General features: G+C 33.9%; 1 protein-coding gene across 5 annotated transcripts in view; it reads left to right on the top strand.

Annotated features, from left to right (window-relative positions):
- LRBA (LPS responsive beige-like anchor protein) overlaps positions 1–17,134 on the top strand; it is a 730,232-nt gene that overhangs the window by 575,959 nt on the left and 137,139 nt on the right. For all 5 annotated transcript variants that reach the window (XM_060147738.1, XM_060147737.1, XM_060147734.1 and 2 more), the window contains one exon: positions 6,273–6,425. In XM_060147738.1, the coding sequence (XP_060003721.1) occupies positions 6,273–6,425 (153 nt within the window). The remainder of the gene's footprint in view (positions 1–6,272; positions 6,426–17,134) is intronic.

Here is a 17,134-nt window from a genome sequence, read left to right as displayed (position 1 = left end):
GAATAGATAAGACGCAAACCCAGTTATTCTCTTAACTGTATTAGATTGAGATAGATTATCTATTTGTTCGTTTGTAATCCATGATTTTTCTTTATTTTGAATTTGAAATGCAAGTTTAATATCTAAAACCATACAGTATTTATTTGATCTGTCTGGAAGCATTATAGATTATTTTTTCTTCTCCAATTAAAAAATTGCTGTTAACATTTCTTTTACTAAAGGAAGAAAATAGCATTTTATCTACTCGATAAGGAGAAACTAAATATCAATTTGAATACTTTCAGATATGCAGTCCATTTAAAATGACTTATAGGTTCAATTCAATTCTAATAACTTTCTAAAAGATTTTCTCATTTGTGGGCTAACAAAATAAATACTTGCAAGTTAATATGTATTAGAACATATACTTTTTAAAAATATATATTCATCAACTCTTTTCTTGTTCATTAAGAAAGTTTACTTTGGATTTTTTCCTTCATAAAATATACAGTTTTTCCAATGTAAAAAGCTAAAATTCTGCTTTCACATCTTTTTTTTACCATCGGTATCCCCAAAGCAGTATACATTAAATTAGTTACCTTGCTATCATGCTTATGTTTGACTTGTCAGGATTTCATATTTTAGTAAAAATAAAATAAAAATTTAACTTGAGCTCTGAAGTAGCATCTTGGTTTTTATTTCAGGTTTTATTATCTTGTTTCTTTGGATTAATAGACTAGTATTTGGCATGATTACCCAGGTATTATTGAAGTGATGGTTTTAGTTCAATGGATAGAATTGGTGACTATTAGAAGGTGAATCATACAGCCTTGCTGCAGAGGCCATTCATATCAATGGGGATCATACCTTAGAAAAGAAAACTAAAGCATATGTGTGGTCACAACCAATCCTTGTCATTATGCCATGAAAGCCTTGGGATTTGTGATCAAAGCAATGGGCTTATCCTGAACTGTGGTATAACCTCTGGTTGAACCTTTCAAATTTTTATTTTAGGAGATGATACACTACATTTTGACCATGTTACTTACCTCTAAGACCTGATGGCCTAATTAAGTGATAGTGATTAAAATTATTGTCAGCAAGTCAGAAGAAAATGTGAATTGTAAATATCTCTGTCCTCTGTCAGTGTTGTTTACTTATCATTTTCCCCTGATGTTTTAAAGAATTGCTGAACATGTGTTTTTTATCCAGAGCTGAATGTTCTGTTCTGATGAATATAAAACATACTTCACTTTGTAAATGTACATTAGAAGTATTAGAAAGACATAATCTTTGACTCTATCACTAAATTTCATCTGTCAAAGGAGATAATTCTGAACTATAATATTTGGTGTTATATCAAGGCATAGTTCTTAGAAAGATGCTTTTAGGATTAAGACGGAATTCTGCTTATAACTTGAGTGTCACTATCATCCATAGTAAAATTCAGGCAGTATATATACTTATTTATCTTTTTGTTTACATGTTGGTGTACCTCAGTTGCGTTCAGTATGTTTATTTTATGTTAAGAGGGTGTTCACCTCCCATCAACTGATTTACTTATGCAGATTTCCTTCCAATGAGATTGTCATATGGTTTAAGTATATATACTCCTTTACTTAATTGTCTTTATTTGATGATGTCCTTTATACTATATTAGATTCTTTGTAATCTTTCTTTTCAGTGCTAATTTATTGGAAACATTTGTCCTATTTTAAATTATCTCCTACTCCATGTATATAGTCCTCTCTAAACCAACTAAATAGTTCTTCATTGATCACTGGAAACACATGATATATGCAAGTTTCCATCTCTGTACCTCTTCTTAAGATATTCCCCTTGTCAGGACTGTTCTTGTGTTTCCCCTCTGCTAATATTTATCTTTGACTTTAAGTACCATTCTTCAATCATTCATTCAACAGATTTTTACTGAATATCTAACATGTTTCACTCACTATGTCTAGGCTTTGGAGGTGTAGCAGTGAGCAAGATACTTAAAGTCCTTTATCTCCTGGAGCCGTCAATTTAGAGGAAGCAATACAGTTTGATGAGTGTTATATTAGGGAAGTACAATGTATTATGTTCTTCCTCCCTAAAGCTTTCTCTGACCACCCCAACTTTTAGACATCCTTTTCTCTTTTGAATTTCTAGAGTACTATTTGTGCCTACAACCAATTTCCTCCTAAAAAATGTATCCTTTCACTGTTAGATCTGTGATCTGATCTGTAGAGGGGAAGTAGCACTCACGTCTCCATATCCCAGATCCTAACACAGTTCTTTGCAGAGTAAAAATGAAATAAATGCTTTTTGTGATTATGATGTGTTATATCACTCTTCATACCTACCTAAAGCTTATATCAAATAATCAGTTAAATAGTGGGAAATTTAAAAAGTTTTGTACTGCTCATACTGAATTCTCTCTACCATTTTGTCTCCTAGAAATAATTGTCAGTGAATATATTGGTAACTTTTTATCACTGAAATACAGTTGACTCTTGAACAACATGGTTTTGAACTGCACAGGTCCACTTATGTGTGGATTTTTTAAAATAGTAAATACTATAGTAGTACCCTGTCCAATGTTGGCTGAATCCATTAATTTGGAACCACCCATGTGGGATACAGAGGAACTGCAGATAAGGAGTGCCAACTATAAATAACACTCAGATTGACTGAGTAGAGAGTAGGAACCCTAACCCCAGTGTTGTTCACATGTCAACTGTATGTATAAATTCATAACCAGCAACTCAAGTATATAAGAAATGTCCTAATTTGAATTCAAATCTTCTTTATATTATGCTAATAGGAAGTTCTTTCACAGTTATTAGATGGGTAGGGCAGAGACCTCCTTTTCCCAGGGCTTGAATGAGATCCAGGCTTATGTGATATCTAGAAAATTGGCTCTCACATCTTCAGTTCATCTTGTTCACTAGTAATATCTCATTGTCTAGGACACATGGTCTTTTAGAAGCTGACAGCTCTGCTGATTATCTAAGCTTGAGTTAAGAAATATTTGCTGATGCCAAAAGCCCTGGTGCCAAGGGGCTGTCTTCTGTAAGTGCACCATCATGAAGCCATTGTGTACAGGTGGGCAAATTGTTCTCTATGTAAGGGTGCTTGACTGAAGGAAAGGAGAAGCAGAAATCCAACCTGACCTGCACTTACCAAACTGAGTTCTCTTGGGGCTGAATTAGCCCAGAAGGATTGTTTTTTTCTAATTTATACAGAGGCACTATATGGACAAGTAGGGACCTTGATTACCACTTACCATCCCCTAGGTTCCAGCCTAACCTCTTCATCCCCTCCCCTTGCCCTCAGGCTAAAGAAAGCTGACTACAGATTTTGAGAAACTTGGTTCCCTAATCTTGAGGAAAAACTCTTCTTTGGTTTCTGTCTTTTTAAAAATATTAACCTTTGACACTCCTTCTCCTAGACATTTTACATAATCTCCTGTTTGCTTAGACTTTCACAAAGGACAGAAAAAGAGGATGTCTTCAGGAGGTCTCTGCTCTGGACCTTGCAAATGTTCTGGAAATGCCTGACAACTCTTGAAATTGGAGAAGTGTATGGGGTGGGAGGTTGGGAGGTAAAAAATAAAGAAGCAAAATGTAAAATTCCTATCTCGATAAATTTCAAGTGAAGTATTAAGCTTGATTTTTAATTAATAAAGTTTAAAATCTTAATTTTGAAATATTTTCATAATGTCCACTCTACAAAATTATAGGGTATCTATCTTTAATAGGAAATTGCAAGTAAAACCTATGGTAATTATGGAAACTGATAAATTATTACCTCCCTCCCAGCATTACAGAAATTATGCAGCTGAATGTTTAACATAGTCCAGTAAGATTTAAAATTGCTTTCTTCATATCTTTTATTACAAATTTCTTGTTTATTTTATGTGTAATTTTGCTCCATTTAATTTTGAGTTAAATTAACTGAATTTATATTTAGAGTAAGCTGTCAACATTAAAATAAAATAAATTCATAATAAATTTATGTGTTTAAATAAAGTAGGCCACAAAATATATTTCTGTTAATTGAATGTATTTATTAATAAATTTATTTATTTATTTATGGCTGTGTTGGGTCTTCATCTGCTGTCTAGGCATGGTCTCAAGAAAGAGTATATTTTTTGCATATTTTTACTGTGCAATATGTATCTCTGATTTATAATGCAGATGACTGATCTCCCAAAACTTGGGAGAAACCTAACATCTAAAATTCAGCCATTATAATTGTTTTGATTCCTAGGAGAATTATATAGAAGCATAATGAGTATAACAGGCAAAAGAAGGACAATATCCTCTAATTGTGAGAGCATTAGGGTGTGGGTACGGGTGGGCAGGTATTATTGAAATTTAAAGAATAAGTAAGTAATTAAACCAAAATGCTGCTTTTGATTTTGAATACACAAGGAAGGCATGGTCCTCCATTACTATTGTAGAACAAGACTTGGCAAGAGTAACATTCCTCTTTACTAGCACAAGCAATATGGAGTGAAAATAAGACATTTTGGGAAATTTTCTCAAAGTTGGAATTTATTGAATGCATATTTCAGCAAATTGATAGTTATAAAGACATATTTATATATGGGTAAATAATAATTATAGCATATTTAAAAAATTCTTCCTATATGTGTAGTATATATACATATACACATATATAAATTATTTTTTTCAGGAGAACCAGTTGTTTTCTTATCATAGAAGAATGAAAAGGTTTTGTTTACTTTTTAAAAAAATTGCTTAGAATATATGTTAAAAACATTTTAAATGTGTAGCACTGTATATATTATGTAATAGAACCCATGCTTTTTTGATGATTAAGGACACAGGCTTTAGAGTTAAACAAATCTTGATCTAAGTTCCAAATTTATCATAAATCAGCTACATAACCTTGGGCATATTACTTAACTTCTTTGAGCCTTAGTTAATTTTTTAAATGGAGATGATACCTTACCTTGTAAAGTTGTTGTGAAGATTAAGTGTGATAAGTTGTTGTGAAGATTAAATGTGATGTTTATTAAGAGTTTATTTTAGTACTTGACTCATGTCATGCAGTAAGTTATTTAGCTAAAACAAATTGAATATAACTTTTTGTTGCATAAAATATGTCTTTTGTCAATTAGACTTATATGCATCATTGTGGAGAAGAGATTCTTAAAATTGTTATATGAACATTGCATCATTTCATTTATGGTTAAACTTAACAGGATCTTCCTTTTAAAAAAATTAATTTTGTTCAGTTTAAATGTTTTGCAAGTCAGTGATCAGGTGGTTGTCAGGCATTTGGAGGACAAGCTCATTTCTACCCTGCTTAGTTAATTATTGTGATTGTAAACAAAGGATGTACGATTCAAAGTCAAGGAACATTTCACATGGATGATGGAGGTGATAATAGCTTAATTCCTGCTGAATTTTTTTTCTTTGCTCTAGTGAGTTCATACTGACCTTGTCCAAAATCTGATGACCTCCCTATTTCACTCAACCATTTGGAAAGCCGGGCCTGCCATAGCTGGCCCTGAGGGGGTATCTGAAAGACCACTGAGTCACTGACCCATGTCAAGACTGGATTTCAAGTCTGATCTATAGGACCTCTGAAATAGTTATACATGGGGCTTATTGTACACAAAAACCTAACTGGCTGCATTTTTCTGCTTATTAAGTATCCTGTTAAAGCGTATTTTAAACGTCCTTATTAAAGTCAAGTTTATATTACTTAGTTTCTCGTGCAGGTCATTTTCTAGGCTGATTATAACTTTTGATCTTTTATAAGAGTTAGTACCCTAAAACTAAATTTGAATGTTTTGAAATGTGAGCAAAACATACTGTTACACTGTGGCTAAATGGAATGAATATCTTCCTGGTTGATGATGGACCAAAGCATTTTAATGCTTATAAAGATTTTGGTTTTTTTTTCTGGCAAAAAATTCCATATACCTCAAAAAAATCTAGTTTAAGCTGTTGTTGATATTACAGCATGTTAAACTCTGTTTACGTCTTGTCAAACCTCAAATATTACTCAAATGTTGGTATGTAAGAGTTTTGAGTTTGTAAGATTTGTCCTAAAGGAAAGCATGTGACCACCCAGTAAGGTGTTATTTAAATTTGGTTGGATGGGATCTGTCTACCTTAATAGAACTTTGTGATAGGGCTATGATATGAAAAGAGTAAAAACTTTCCTGTGTTTATTTTGTTCTTCTGCACAATAGTAAATGATCAGCCCTTTTATGAATACCTAGTCAGTATTCTACAATTTATAATATGACATTGTCTTTTATTTTTATATAGGAGTTGATCCCTGAATTTTATTATCTCCCTGAGATGTTTGTCAACTTCAATAATTATAATCTTGGAGTGATGGATGATGGGACAGTAGTGTCTGATGTTGAACTTCCTCCTTGGGCCAAAACCTCAGAAGAATTTGTTCGCATAAACAGATTGGTAAGATAGTAATCATCTACTCTGTCTGTCATGAGCCTTTTCTCAAAGTATCTTTCATGTGTTGGTATAATCATTAACCCTTGCTCTTCTGGGCAAAACTGTAGTTGATAGGGATAACTAAAAGTGACATAACAGTTCATGAATCTCCATATATACTTTATAAAATCTTATTGACATGAAAGGTATAATGTGTCTTTTATTCTTTTATGCAGAATTTAGGTTACTTTTATATGAACATGATGATTCAAGATTATAAGTGAATTTCTTATTGAATTCTATACTTTTTCAAATATGAGTTTCTTGTACTAGGAGAAGAACATAATTCTGTGTTCAGGTTGGAAGGCCATTGTACATTTTGATAATAGAAACAAGATTTTCAAATTATATGCTGTATCTGTCTTTTGAAGGAAATCTTCATCTGATATTTAGAATATGAAAAGTTAAAAAGTGAAAAGTGCAATAATCATTGTGCTTACAACCAACTCTTCATAATCCTCTCCTGTGGACTCTTTAATGTCCTCTGTTGTATGGGTTCTGGATTATTTTATGAAAAAATATATGACTTTTCCTTTTTGCCTTTAACTTTCATAAATGCCTAGAATCAGGGAGCTTTATTCTCAGTTTTTTAAAGTAGTTTCTTTATCATACTTCATACTTCATATTAAAAATGAAACCTAGGGCTTTTCTGGTGGCGCAGTGGTTAAGAATCCACCTGCCAATGCAGGGAACACAGTTTCGATCCCTGGCCTGGGAAGATCCCACAGGCTGCAGAGCAACTAAGCCATGCACCACAACTACTTAGCCTGCGCTCTAGGGTACACGAGCCACAACTACTGAGCCCGAGTGCCACAACTACTGAGCCCAAGTGCCACAACTACTGAAGCCCGTGCACCTAGAGCCCGTGCTCCACAACAAGAGAAGCCACGACAATGAGAAGCCCTCGCACCACAACGAAGAGTAGCCCCCACTCGCCGCAACTAGAGAAAAGCCCGCGCACAGCAACAAAGACCCAACAGCCAAAAAATTAAAAAATGAAACAAATAAATAAATTTATTTAATAAATAAATAAGTAAAATAGAAAAGAAACGTAAATTGCATTGTGTTTTTAATTTTACTAAAACAAGGAAAATTATTTCATTTTAGTTTTCTTGGTATGCTTACCTTTTCTACCAACAATTTTTTTTATATATATATATATATACATATACTTTTTTTTTTTTGCGGTACACGGGCCTCTCACTGTTATGGCCTCTCCCGTTGCGGAGCACAGGCTCCGGACACGCAGGCTCAGCGGCCATAGCTCACGGGCCCAGCCGCTCTGCGGCATGTGGGATCCTCCCAGACCGGAGCACGAACCTGTGTCCCCTGCATCAGCAGGCGGACTCTCAACCACTGCGCCACCAGGGAAGCCCAACAATTATATTTTAATCCTGTACAGTATTCTAGATCCTAATTGTAATCCCATTATTACTGAAAATTCATGTTTTGCATACACTGGAAGCAGTGCAGGGGGAGTGGAAAGAGCGTAGGCTTTGAAGTTAGACCAGTTTTCCTAATCGTGGGTAACTCACATTGCTGGTTATGGGACCTTAGGCAATTTAACCTTTCTGAGCCTTGATTTCCTCATTGTAATTTGAAAATTATTTGTGTAAAACTGTAATTATGTATGTAAAATACCTAGAATTTTCTCTGGCTTACAGGAGGTCTTCAGGCAATAGCACCTAACATTATTCTATCACAGTCTTAAGGTACATGTTGTATTTTGGTTTACTGCATGTATTTTTCAAGATTTTGAAGTTAACTGTAATTAAAATGAGAGCCCAAGACAAAGCTTAGCTCTGAAAGATGTTAAAGGAGATGTCAAACTTTTAAATGTGACGGTTGTCTATGGTCGTGTTTTTGTTTTTTTTTTTTCTCTCCAGGGGTACGTAGATGTCAATAGAAGGTCTAGTCATTCTGCAGTTTTGGGGGGTTTTTTTTGGTTTTTGCTTTCAATAATTTTCTATGCTTTTAAAACACATTTATTGAGGTATAATTTGCATACCATAAAATCCATCTTTTTAAAAGTGCTCAATTCAATGAGTTTTAATAAACGTATACAGTTATGTAACCATCAGCACAATCAGCTTACCTCACTGCAAAAAGTTTCCTTGTATCTGTTTGCTCCCAGTCATAGTCTCAGGCAACCACTGATTCTGTCTCTTTAGTTTTGCTTTTTCTAGAAATTTTATATATATGGAATCCTGCCGTATGTAGTCTTTTTGTACCTGACTCTTTCACTTAGCATGATGTTCTTGAGATTCCTCCATATTGTGCATATATCAGTAATTTCTTTGTGTTGCTGCATAGTATTCCATCATATAGATATAACACCTTTTGTTTATTTACCAGTTTATGGACATTTTGCTTTTTTCCAGTTTTAGGCTCTTAAGAATATCTGCATATGTCTTAGGGTGGATATCTGTTTTCATTTCTATTGGATAGATTCCTAGGAGTTTAATTGCTGAGTCATATGATAAGAATATATTTACCATTTTGCATTCCCACCAACAATATGTGAAGTTTCAATTTGCCATATCCTTGCAAAGACTTGGTATTGTCAATCTTCTTTATTTTTTTATTTATTTTTTGTTGTTGTTGGGGGTAGGGGTTTATTAATTAATTAATTTATTTTTGCTGTGTCGGGTCTTCATTTCTTTGCCAGGGCTTTCTCTAGTTGTGGCAAGCGGGGGCCACTCTTCATCGCGGTGCGCCGGCCTCTCACTATCCCGGCCTCTCTTGTTGCGGAGCACAGGCTCCAGACGCGCAGGCTCAGTAGTTGTGGCTCACGGGCCTAGTTGCTCCGCGGCATGTGGGATCCTCCCATACCAGGGCTCGAACCCGTGTCCCCTGCATTAGCAGGCAGATTCTCAACCACTGCGCCACCAGGGAAGCCCAGTCAATCTTCTTTATTTTAGCTCTTCCAGTGATTCATTGTGATTTTAATTTGTATTTCCCTAATGACTTATGATGTTGACCATCTTTTCACAGGCTTATTTCCTACTCTTAGTATGTTCTTTGGTGAGCTATTTATTCAGATCTTTTGCCTGTTTTTTAATTGGGTTGTATGTCTTTTTATTATTTATTTGTAAGACATCTTTATATATCCTCCATAAAAATCCTTTATCCAACATATGTTTTGCAGATATTTTTCTTCTAGTTTGTGGCTTGTCTTTTCCTTTTTAATGGTTCCTTCTGAATCACCATTTTTTTTTTTTGAGAATTATGTTTTATTCAGTGGACTTTCTAAGTACTTCAAGCCCAGGTAGTTGGAACATCAAAAGATTACTGTTAATTAAGGAAAACCAGGTATCTCAAATTAATGAATTTAGTGCGTCTCTATGTATGGGAAGATGCAAGAATCTGGGCTCTTTGAAGTCATTCCTTTGATATACACCTTAGCTGTCTGGGGCCAGTATCCTGTTCTTTCCCTCCTGAGTCCCAGGGGTTGCACCGTTGGGGGTGGCTGCAGTGCCTGAGGGCTTACTGTGGGGCGACAGTGTATGGCAGGCTGAATCACCATTGTGAATAAACGTTTTTGCTATTAGGTAGATATAAAATAATATTTATATAATATTTGAAAGTTGTAAATAATCATCCTCATTCTTGAGGAATATATTTTTTAAAAAATTAAAACCATGTTCTGATCATTTTATTATTGAAGCATTTTTTCTCAGTTTATACTTTTAAGTCTCAAGGGAACCAACTCTATTAATCATTACCATATTTAGTATTGTTAAAAATACAAAGAAATTTGTTAATGTGTTTGCTTTAAAAGAGGTCTAAGAGGCAGAAACATTTGAGTAAGTTATATTTAAAGCTCTTCAACAATATTTTGACAATTAAGAAAATGTAACTGTATAAAGTAAGCCATTCTTCTGATAGTACCCCCATCCCTACTCTCAGTACCCTGTCCTCAGAAGAGCCAGATCTATTTGGAACAAGTCTCACAAGGACACCAAGGAAAAGAAGGTGGCAGCTTACCAAATTGTTTTCCAATAAGATTTTGGTTTTGCCTGCTCATGCTCTAAACTTCTGTATGACTATCAAATGTTAAACAGTAGTATTTTATAATACTAACTGCACATTTAATGTAACTTATTATTGAGCTATTAAACATTTGTCCCAGTGATTCCTCTTTCTCTTGAGTTTTACAGATGTCTTCATAGTTTAGCTTCTGAATAAGCTTATATTCTTAACAGAACTCATAAAAATTTACTGCAAGTTAAATGCAAACATTTTACAGTCAAATATTTACATCTCTGATAATTTTAACTCATAATTAGAAAAATACTTGATTTTACTTACATGTGCCTTTAGGAAAGAATTTAATAACTCATTCATTCATTCAAAAATATTTATTATACACCTGTGATGAACAAAGCTTTCCTATGGTGCAGTTCATGTTGATTCGTTTTAAATTTTCCTGTTAACTTTCTGTAAGTGACTAAATTATTAGTATGGTATTTTATGTATGTTAGCCTGTTATCACATAAGGGTTTTATCGCCCTCCTCTTTTTGGTTTACCTCTTCAAGTCCACAGATTTTATGCAATGATTGTAGCTCATGAAATGCATACTACTTTGATCTGTGACCTTTTTGTGGTGCTAATCGGGTTCCTGATATCATTATACCTTGCTCATTAATCATATTTCCTGCAGCCCGTCAGGCAGCCAGACAGCACAAGTCCCTGTTTTCAGCCCTCTGTTGGCAGGTTTCTGCTTTTCCAGATTATTACAGACGATACTTTGGCTTCTCATAGCCAGAGCCACATCAAGCTGTGTGTTACAATTAAAGTCAGATGGTCCTCAGGTTGAACAGGGATATAGTGTTGCAGCTGTCTCTCTTCCTGGAACAAACCAGCACCAAGAACAGATGATCTATAGGACAGTGAATAATAACAGATTGTACAGTACTCCATTGGTAGCGGGGGATCATAGATTTAATTAACTGACATACTCATTTTAAGATACCCAGCACGCCTTTTTTAAGTATTTGGTTGCCCAAGTATTATTTCAAGGGAATAGAATATTTTTAGGAGCATGATTTTGATGGTGGACAGTAATGCTACATTTTCTTTGTGTGGTTAGAGGCCTGTAACTGCTACCTTATCTATAACTATTTTACTCCTTGAGCTTTCTGTAGGTAGTGAAGATGTAAATAAGGATTTATGAGTTGGCCTTAAGTGTCGAATTTATACACAGAAGATAATATCCTGTGTATTTTAGAAAGAAAACCTTCATAGGTCTGATTATTCTTTCAGGTATATAAATTAAATTTTCTTTGTTCTGAAGAGTTGGAATCAGGGTAAAACCAAAGCAGTCTTAAATACATCCAAGAGATTGGTCTGTTTTATTTAATACTTCCTAGACCAGAAGAAAAATTATTCCAAATACTGCTTCAGAAATATAAATGAGAAACAGGCTCTCATACTTCCAAATAATATGAAAATGTGTGAATTCAGACTGCTTATCATTATCTCATGATATAAGGTTGATGTTATGGACCTGTATTATACTGCCTCTTACAACCTTTGAGTTTTAAGTTGAATAAGAGACAAAGAAAGTCATACTCTCAGCAGTAATATTTTTTGTAAAGTTTATAAAAGTTGGTGAGGTGGAGCATTTTGTTTTTTCCACAGGATGTGTAATTTATTCAAGTTATAATAATAATAATGAAAGTAATTTGTTCATCTAACAGGTACTTACTGAGTTGCCTATCTATGTACCAGCACTGTTAGACTCAGTGAACCAGGCAGACAATACCTCTACTCTTTGGAGGTTACTTCCTTTTTGATAACTTAGGCTGTTGAAATAGAAAGCTTCTCAGGGCTGAGAGGTGGCATGAATTTAGTAACGGAAGGCTCCTATTAGTGAATTGTCCTGAGGTTACCAGTTAGAGTCACCTTTGCTTTTGTGTATCTTCTGTAGCTTCTCTCTTTCCTACTGTTTCATAAAGGTGGCATGGGTTGTCACTTGCTTGAGAAGATAAAGAAAAATTAAATGAGTATGTTTTCTTCTTTCCAGATAATATATGGACAGATTAAAAGTGATTTTTTATATTGTTGTCTAAGAGAAAAATAAAAATTTCAAATTTTATTTCACCACCAACCTAGTCTTTTCCTATCTATTGGTAAAATTTAAATCTCTTCAGCGTAAATCTTCATAGATCTTATATATATGCATGAACTAGGTCAGTCTTTTCTTTTTCCTTTTGAATGGAAAATTTACAATTCTTAAGTGATGAGACTAAGACTCTCTTTTCCCTGATGAAAAAGTGCTATATATGTACATACAGCAAGACCTGCAGCTTGAGATGGCTGAATTTGTAGTGATATAGCAATTAGATTATTGTAATAGCATATTATGTTCTAAATTACAGTGTTTAGAAACACTGTAAGGTTGAAAGGTTTGGTTGAGGTTTGAAAGGTGTTGCACTTTTTTGACCTGTATTCATATCCTTGTTTCCATTTTCTGAAGAAATGGGATTCAAAACCCTGTTTCTTAAGAGAGCTAAGCAACTTTTTTTTTTTTTTTTGGAATACAAATGCCAGAAGCTAACATGCTTTTTTCATACTGTTCCTTTTCCAATTGCCTTTTCATTTTACACATTGTTAATGATATGGCCAAGAATGTAAATAGTCATGGTGGTATAGTTGGTGATAATTATTCTCAACTATGGGCATATCCTTCCCTCCACTTCCCCACTCCCTGCAGTGGCTGAATCTAAAGCCCTGGGGAATGGGGGCAGATAGGTATGAAACATTTTAAAAAGCTAAAATTAATATTGTTTGGTTTGCTTTTAGTTCTGTATATCATTTACCATGAAAATTCTAGTTCTGAATGGCCACCTAAATAAGTGGGAATAAAAAGATGTACTGTGTTGATAGATTATTAATTCTCCCCAAATTTGTTTATAAATGCAATATGAAAACCAATCCAGGTCCCAGTAGGTTTGTTTCATTTTGTTGGAATATAAAAAACTGATTGCAAAGGGTAAAGGGCCAATTATAACCACAACCCTTTCTGAGAACAAGAACAGATTTCAGAGGGACTTGCTTTACTATATATCATGAATTATTTTAAAGCTGTAGTAATTCGGGAAATTAGGAGAAAGAGACTAATCAAAGAGAACAGAGAACCCAGAAACAGACCGGGACATATAAAGAAACTTCATCTATCATAAAGTTGGTATTACAGATCTGTGGGGAAAGGAAGGACTTCTCAATTTAGATGCTGAGATAAATAGTAATTGTGTTGGTTTCCTAGGGCTGCCATAACAAAGTACCACAAACTGGGTGGCTTAAACAACAGGAATATATTGTCTCACAGTCCTGGGAGGCTAGAAGTCTGAAATCGAAGTTCAGCAGGGTTGGTTTCTTCTGAGGGTTGTTGGGGTAAGAATTGGTTCCAGGCCTCTTGCTGACTTGTATTTAGCTATGCTCTCCTTACGTCTGTTCACATCATCTTTCCTCTATGTGTGTCTATATCTGTGTCAAAATTTTCCCTTTTTATAAGGACATCAGTTATATTGGATTAGGGACCCACTCTACTCCAGTATGACCTCATCTTAACATAAGTAATTACATATGTAATGGCCCTATTTCCAAATAAGGTCACATTCTGAGTTACTGGGAAGTTAAGGATTTCAACCTATGAATTTGGGGGAATACCATTCAACTCATAACAGATATTAATATGGAAAAAAGTTAAGTTGTAACCTTATACTATCAACAAAAATTAAAATATATTAAAGCTTTAAAAATAAAGTAAAAAGTGAATGAATGAATAAAAAGACAAACAAAAGGCAAAATTATAAACTTTTAGAAGATAATACAGGAGGAATTCTTTGTGATCTTGGAATAAGGAAAAGTTTTCCAAACAAAAAGTGAAATATATATTAGATTAATTGACTTTTGGTTGTTAAACCAACCTTGCATTCCATGAGTGTATCACCCTTGGATGATATAAATTCTTTTGATCTGTACTGTATTTTTTGTTAATATTTTGTTGAGAAATTATTATTTTTTAGGACTTTTGCATCTATATTCATGAGGAATATTGGGTTGTAGTTTTCTTGTGATATCTTTGTATGATTTTAATATCAGGATTTATATTGGTCTCATAGAATGAGATAGAGCAAAGTGTTACCTCTTCCTCTATTTTCTGAAAGACCTTATGAGAGATTGCTATTATTCCGTCTTTCAGTGTCTAACTGGATTCACCACTGAAGCTGTCAGGACATTTTATGTGTGTGTGTGTGGGGGGAAGATATTAAATTACTAAAACAATTTTTTACTTGTTATAGGTTTATTCAGATTCTCGATTTTTTTCTGGAATCAGTTTCAGTAGTTTGTGTCTTTCTAGGCATTTGGCCATTTGATCTAAGTTGTCTAATTTATTTGTATGAAGTTGTTCATTGTATGCTTTATAATCATTTTAATGCCTCTGAGGTGGGTAGTGGTATTACCTCATTCACCCCTGATTTTTTGTAGTTTGTATCATTTTTTTCCCTTGGTCAGTCTTGCTAACAGTTTGTCAGTTTTGCTGATCTTTTCAAAGAACTGACTTTTCACTTCATTGTTTTTTCTCTGTTGTGTTTCTATTTTTTTTCCTTTCATTGGATTTTCACTCTAATATTCATTGTTTCTTTCCTTCTGCTTGCTTTGGATTTGGTTTGCTCTTTTACTGGATTCTTAATTTGGGAAACTAGTTTGTTATTTTTTTAATTGAAATATGGTTGATTTATAATGTTGTGTTAATTTCTGCTGTACGGCAAAGTGTTTCAGTTATACATATGTATGCATTCTTTTTCTAATATTCTTTTCCATTGTGGTTCATCATAGGATACTGAATATAGTTCTCTGTGCTATACAGTAAGGAAACAAGTTTTTTAATTTGAGTTCTTCCTTCTTTTCTTTCTTTCTTTCTTTTTTTTTTAATATTTATTTATTTGACTGCACCAGATCTTAGTTGCAGCATGAAGGATCTTTTTAATTGCAGCATGCGGGCCATATTAGTTGTGGCATGCGGCATGCAGGCTCTTTTACTTGTAGCATGTGGGATCTAGTTCGCTGACCAGAGATTGAACCCTGGCCCCCTGCATTGGGAGTGTGGAGCCTTAACCATTGGACCACCAGGGAAGTCCCTCTTCCTTCTTTTCTAATATTGGCTTTTACACCTATAAATTTCCCTTTATGTACTATTTTTGCTACATCCCATAAGTTTTGATATTTTGTTTGCTTAATTTCATTTCTCACAACATTTTCTAATTTCTCTTGTGATTTTTGACTCATGGGTTTTTCAGAACTATACTGCTTAGTTTCTAGATATTTGTGAATTTTCCAAATTTCCTTCTGTTTTTTATTTTTAATTTAATCTCACTGTGATTGGAGAATATACTTTGTATGATTTCTGTTGTTTTAAGTGTACTGAGACTTGCTTTATGACCTAGCATGTGGTCTGTGTTAGAGAATTCTTCATTTGCTTTTGAGAAGAATGGGTATTCTTATGTTGTTGAGTATTCTATAGGTGTCAGTTGATCAAGTTTTTATGTTTAAGTCTTCTATATCTTTGCTGATTTTGCCTATGTCTATAAACTTTTGCTAATTAGATGTTGAAGTTCCCAAATATTATTTTCTGTTCTGTTTTGGCTTCCTGTGTTTTTGAATCCTGCTGTTAAGTGCATATATTAATATCCAATGGCTGCTATAACAAATTACCAAAAACTTGGGGGCTTAAAACAATCGCAGTTTATTCTCTCATGGTTCTAGAGGCCGGAAGTCCAAAATCAGTGTTATACTCCCTTTAGACAATCTCTGCCTCTGTCCTCACATTGCCTTCTCCTCTTCTGTCTATAGTGAAATCTCTTTCCACCTTCTTAAAGGGATACATGTGATTACATTCAGGGCCCTCCCTCATAATCCAGAATGATGCTTCAATCTCAAAATCCTGAATTTAATCACATTGCAAAGACCCTTTTTCCATATATAACATTTTCAGATTCTAGTGATAGGAACTGATATCTTTTTTTCAAGGTGGGGGCATTTTTCAGCACTATTTTCCTGAACTTCTTTTTCATCATAAATTGTCCCTCTTTGTTTCTAGTACTTTTTTAGTTTGATTTGCTTAATATTAGTATAGCCAATCCAGCTCTCTGTGGTTACTATTTGCATGGTACATAGATTTCCATTCTTATACTTTCAAGCTATATTGTCTTTGAATATAAAGTCTGTCTTTTGTAGATAGCATATAGTTGGATGATGTTATTTATCCAGTCTGATAGTCTCTGCTATTTAATGCTATTGTTGATATGATTGGATTCATGTCAGCCATTTTGCTGATTATGTTCTTTAGTCTTGGGTCTTATTGTTTCTCTTTTCTTACTTTAAATTTTTCTTTTATATTAAATAGATATTTCTAGTCTACCATATTATTTCATTAATTTTTTTTTACCATTTATTTCTTTTAGTTATTTTCTTAGTCATTACTCTAGGGACAAAATGCATCTAAATTTATCACAATCTACTTCAGATTAATATTAGCTTAATTCCAGTAAAATATAGTGACTGTTCCAACTTAGTTTCATCCCCTTACCCATATTTTGTGCTCCTTTCATGTACAGTACATCTATATATGTTATAAACCCACTGTACAGTATTATAACTATAG

Source organism: Lagenorhynchus albirostris, chromosome 4, assembly GCF_949774975.1.
Source record: "Lagenorhynchus albirostris chromosome 4, mLagAlb1.1, whole genome shotgun sequence".
NCBI lineage: Eukaryota > Metazoa > Chordata > Mammalia > Artiodactyla > Delphinidae > Lagenorhynchus > Lagenorhynchus albirostris.
This window is presented reverse-complemented; position numbering and strand designations above follow the sequence as displayed.